General features: G+C 43.9%; 1 protein-coding gene across 1 annotated transcript in view; it reads right to left on the bottom strand.

The window, feature by feature from the left end:
- The window catches only part of GYPC (glycophorin C (Gerbich blood group)), a 73,082-nt gene extending 68,717 nt beyond the window's left edge, over positions 1–4,365 (bottom strand). The window contains exon 1 of the mRNA XM_019522628.1: positions 3,691–4,365. Within this exon, the coding sequence (XP_019378173.1) occupies positions 3,691–3,721 (31 nt within the window). The 5' untranslated portion in view covers positions 3,722–4,365. The remainder of the gene's footprint in view (positions 1–3,690) is intronic.
- Between the last annotated feature and the right edge of the window lie 1,351 nt (positions 4,366–5,716).

Below are 5,716 nucleotides of genomic sequence, written 5' to 3'. Positions count from 1 at the left end.
CTGCCAGGGGTGACCAGGAATAACGGCCACAAGCTGGCAGAGGGGAGATTCAGACTAGACATCAGGAGGCGCGACTTCACTGTCAGGGCGGCTAGGATCTGGAACCAGCTTCCAAGAGAAGTGGTGCTGGCTCCTACCCTGGGGGTCTTTAAGAGGAGGCTGGATGACCACCTTGCTGGGGTCGTTTGACCCCAGTACTCTTTCCTGCCATGGCAGGGGGTTGGACTTGATGATCTGCTCAGGTCCCTTCCAACCCTAGAAACTATGAAACTATTTACATGTGCCTTAATTTAATGCTTCTTTCCTTAAGTTGCATTAAAGTGACTTAGGGGTGTGTCTACATGTGGATGCAGTACTGAGCACTAAGGTGCATTAGATTCATGCATGAATAGTTAAGACACATTAGCACATATGGAGACCCGCTAATGTGCATTAATGCGGTGTGTATCCATTGACCTGTTAATACATATTAGCACCTCTACAAGTGAGCTAATGCAACTTAGCTATTCACACCTAAGTTTGATACCTGCTTTATGCGGGTATCAAATTTAGGCTCACATCACCTTAAATCTCCATTTTTAAGGTGCACTAACAGTGCACAGGTGTAGACACGGGCCCTTAATGCCTCTTAAAATGGCAATTTTAGGTTAAGCCTGTTTAAAAGACGCACATGTAGGCGCACTGCATTGTGGGGAAGTTCACAGCACTGCATTAGTAACATACCACCCAGCTCTCTTTTGTGACATAATTAGAAGAGAGAATAGAAACAAGGGAAGATTCACAGAGTTAAGGAAGATTAAAACATTTCCCCCTGAAACCTTACTCTTTTTGACTGTGCCCTTTCAGCACCATCAGGAACAGACTGAATACAAACAAGAATGGGGTAAAACTCCCCTATCACAAGCAATTAGACAACTTTGTACCATTCTGTTTGCCTCACCCGGCATCTGTTATATAGTTTCACTACCAAACATAAACAAATTAGTGCAATATATTTAAAGTTGTCTAACATTTGGCCAATGCTTTATGCATATGCACACCAGTTTCAAGGCTTCTCATGATGTTTATGAAGCAGTATGTCTGTTTTGCCAAATATAGTCCCTCTCTGCTAAACATCTGCTATCTATACTGAACAGCGCCTCTCAACACAGTGAACTCTTAACATCTCCTTGATCAGTGCAGGAGTTACTGGATTTATGCCAGGAAAATAAAAAGACCCTTATAGAAGCAATGCACTGAACACACTCTGCAAAGACATATGCAGCCACCAGGCTTCCCTTTTAATTTAATTTTGTTTCTTAATTTATTTTTTTTTAAAGCTGTATGGATTGAATTTACAGTGATGCAAACTGAAACAGGATACAGGAACATCCTGTCTGGATCTGCAAGAGGAATTGCATCCAGGCAGCTAGAAAGTAGGCAGGGGCATTATTTTAATCAGCGGTAGTTCTAAATAAATGGGTGTTAGTTTTGTCTACAACCAGCTATACTTTTCTGGCAGAAAAAAGGGTTTGAATGTCTGATAGTACGGGCATGCAAACAGTTGACCACGTGTGAGCTGCTTCTTGGTCACCATCCATTTGCATGCTGTTATCCAGAGGTAAGTTGAAGTTAAATCATGGTAGATCAGCCTTCAGTGAAAAAGGCAGAGCTGGATTAACCCTTGAGTGGACCCTAGGCAAACAAACTTGTGGGGCCCTACTTTTGGCACTCAATAATTATAATATGTAAAATAAGCACAACTGGGCCCCTTCTTCACTTAGGGCCCTAGGCATTGCCTGGTTTTCCTATGCATTAATTCAGCCTGGGAAAAAGGAACAAGTTACTGTGGTTTAGCCTCCCCTTACCATGAGATAAGTGTGTGCATATGGTCAGTTACCAAAGAGCCGCTGACACACTGAAAAAACACTTTCCTCTTTCGCCCAGTGATCCTTTGCTTGTACATCCATCTCGGAATTACTTCCCCAATGTTATAATTTGTTGCATGAAACCTTTCTTTACTAAACCAAGGGGTAGAGTAATGTCTCAATGGACCTAATTAGCACATTGCCTCACCTAAACTTCGGGTTGGCTCTAAGTTTGGTTACACTACTTAGCTGCTCATGTAACTCCATCTCTGTGCATGCTAGTAGTGCAAGTAGTGCTAATAGTGCAAGCCAGGCCTCTAAATCCAAATCTGAACTCCTTGCTGTGGCAAAATTCTTTGCAAAACTCTTAAAAACCCGGACGTAAGATTGGGCTTTTCCTGCCTTACCCTGTCAGCAAGACTACACGATCAATACATTGCATTTTAGCTAATGGCTTCAAAACCCCAATCCCACACAGACATTTGAGAGCAATAGTTACAGTAATTTGCATGTCTGAAAAGAAGTGCACAGAAGCCCCAGACACCACCATTTATTCAAAGACACCTATATTTTGCCTGGATGTTTCTTTTCTTCAATTAGTGGTGAATGGGCTTTAATCTGTTAAAACTGCTGGAACAAAAAAAGAGAGAGAGAGAAAGCTATAGATAGTATTTCATTTTGTGAGCTGGCTGATACTTGCAAAAAGGCCAAGAGTAAATACAAATTGTTGGCTAGAATTCCAGTGATTCTTTGCGATATAATATTTCTGCTGGATAAAGCCAGCCTCACTCAGAGCTCGAAAAACACTATCCATTTCAACCTTCATGTGGGCCAGATAGTCTAACAGGAACCGCAGGACCAGGAATTAAAATTGAGTCTATTCCCAGCACTCCTCTATGTATTGTGCCTTTATTACAGAAATCACCTGCGATAACTCCATTTGGGTGGTTTATTATTATTATGTTTTAAATAACTGCTGCAACGCTACAAAAATCAGATCCCTTTGAATTAAAATGAAAAGTCTCTAGCAAAGCCATAATCAGGATGACAGGTCAAATAGTACTGGCAATATCCCCAGTAGTTATTAAGATCTGGACCGGACCTGAAGCTAGCCCTCTACATATTAATAGCACTCCCCAAAATAATCGACTGGGATGCAGTTATGCTGTTGAGCTCCCGAGGCCAAATGTTATCAAAACTTTCTGGCATGCCCAGAGTACCACCTCCAGAGAATATACCCTCGTATATCTTCACTGAGAAAATAATTCACGTGTCCCAAAACTGTGTTTTCAAACTTCCAAAAGCGAAGAAGAAAAAAAAAAGCATTGTGACTTTAAATATCGACTGACAGTTTTTGGCTTGTGTCTCATATTACACACAGACAGCTTGTGTCTCTAAACACAAGTGAGGCAGCACCATTAATATCTCAGGAGAGAGACATGAAGCCTCCTAAATGCCTTTATATTTTCATTCCTTAAGGGAGTAAAAACAAAACAGGAAAAAAAAAAACAAAAAAGAAAAAAGCATTTGCATTCAATTTTCTCTATCCTAGGACCGAGACAGAAGTGGATCTGTCATATTTGGGAGTTGAACTTTGCAGACAGGCATTTCGGGTCTCTCTCTAACTTTTACACACACACACACACACACACACACGCACACACACACACACTCGCTCGCTCGCTCGCATACAAAGAGGTAAGCAAAGGGACAGAGTTTTATCAGTACTTCGTTCCTGCCCAGTTGTTTTTGCTAAACTGGAAGCCTGTTTAAAAACGCATTAAACAACAGACTTATAAATTCACTTTTGCCATAGGGATGGGAGAAAAAGAAGGGTACTCACGCGGTGGAGATGTACTGTTTGGGAAACTCATAACTTATGCCTTCAACAGTGCCTTATGTATGCTGACGGTCTCTCTCCCTGTTCAGGACCGGAGGCTGGATTGAACACAACAGCTGGAAGGGCAGGAGAAAGCTGCTCTTGTTCAGGCACTCCTAGCCTAGTTCCTGACCCCTTTGCAACTGGAAAAGGAAACAGCACATGTGTCATTCTCTTTTGCCTCTGCAGTTCACATGGACGGGGAGGGGCACTCATGTTCAGATAGCAGGAACTGTTTGCAAGTTTTCCCCCTCGGATGTCTCTCAGCCCTCCGCTCTTCATTGTCAGCAACAAGTTGAAAGCCAAGGCTGCTTATTTCCCAAGCAAAATTTAACCTCACCTTTTGTAGATGCTCGTCCCAGGCACAACAGACACCCTTTTTTTTCCCAAGTTGCAAATCTCTACGCTAAATAAATCGCTTCCAAAAATTCCTTGCATCAGCAGACAACCACAGGGATGATTTAACAATAGGGCTTTCAATTTCCAGTCTGGTTTGGAGCCTCTGCAAGCTGGGGCTGTATCCATGTCTCTTCCTGTAACTGGTGTAAATCAGCAAGGACTCCGCTGACAGCTTGAGTAGTCGTATAAAGGATACAAAAGCCTAGCCCACGGGTGCAAGAAGGATGAGCTTGCAGTCAAGGCTCAGGCTGGGATCCAGATGGGCATTTCCTTCCTCTGCCACAGGCTTCCTGGATGACCTTGGACATGACATTCAATCTCTCTGCACTTCAGTTGCCCATCTGCAATAAAGGGATTGACTGTACTACCTTTCTCCTCTGCTTTTGCACCATGCCCAGCACAGAGGACAGTGAACTCAGTGGGAGCCTGTAGGCACACTCCAAATACAAGCAACATTCATAACATAGAAGTTAGAGCCAGGCTTTAGCCTGAAAGAAGAATCAATAAAACCTCAGTTCTTGTGTCCTGTGGGCCAGCGTGATTTAACCACATGGCTTTAGCCCCAATGAGACCATAACAGTTTCCCTTAAGGGGTGGGAGAGGGCCAGGAAATTCAGAATCAAGCCTGAACCTCCTGCTTCCCCAGGCCTGGTTATGCAAAGGCAACGCAGCCTATTTCAGTGACCCGCTGCAGAAGACAACGCTTGTGTTCTTGGTTCGCAGTGTTTACTTAATAGCTCTCAGATGGAAATTGTGTTGACTTCATGCCAGCTCCAAATAACAGCTTCGCTTGTGCGCATGGACATGCTAAATGGCTCGTGTCAGCACTTTGTGCCCTGGGCTCATGGGATTTAGAGAAATCGGGAGTACTTAGCAGTGCAGAGCAAAGCGAGGTGAAAAACAGAGGTCCTGGATCGTCAGCAGGTTGAGGATGGACGAAAAGTGGTGCAGCGGCTTTGGCTTGCATTTAATAAAGCAGTGTCTGTTTGCACCTGACGAAGACTTGGTAGTGTTTGCAGGATCCTTTGAATAGCGAGTAAAGGCTGACAAGCATCTGTTGTCATCTTCTGCTTTCCTGCTTATAGGTACAACGTGCTACATACTCAGATACTATCCTGGTCCTCCATCGGAGGAGCGCTGTCACTACAGGCTCCCCCAGAAGTGGTCCAGTCATCCACCCTGGCGATCTTCAAAAAACCTCTTGATGCCCATCTTGCTGGGATCACTGGATCCCATGAGTCTTTCCTGCCCACATACAGTAGGGGCTGGACCCGATGATGTGTAAGGTCCCTTCAACCCCTAACAACTATGAAACAATGCTCTTGGCTTCAAATTCTGCCCCACTTCCCATCCTCAGACATATATCTGTGGAGCCCTGTACAGGGGAAAAAGTCCTATATTACCATGATCTGCTCAGGTCCCTTCCGACCCTAGAAACTATGAAACGAGCCACAGCTTGGTGCAAGGACTGGAAGCTCCACATAATCTCTCCCCGAGGTACTTATTCTTCATCACGTGTATTACTATAATGCCTCGGGATCAGACATTGCCTGCACGATGAAGTCATGAAGCCTTGCTCGAAAATGTGTAT

This window comes from Gavialis gangeticus, unplaced genomic scaffold, assembly GCF_001723915.1.
Source record: "Gavialis gangeticus isolate Ggan-Ray unplaced genomic scaffold, GavGan_comp1, whole genome shotgun sequence".
NCBI classification, from domain to species: Eukaryota; Metazoa; Chordata; order Crocodylia; family Gavialidae; genus Gavialis; species Gavialis gangeticus.
The sequence above is the reverse complement of the archived record's forward strand: the minus strand, read 5'-3'. Positions and strand labels throughout refer to the sequence as shown.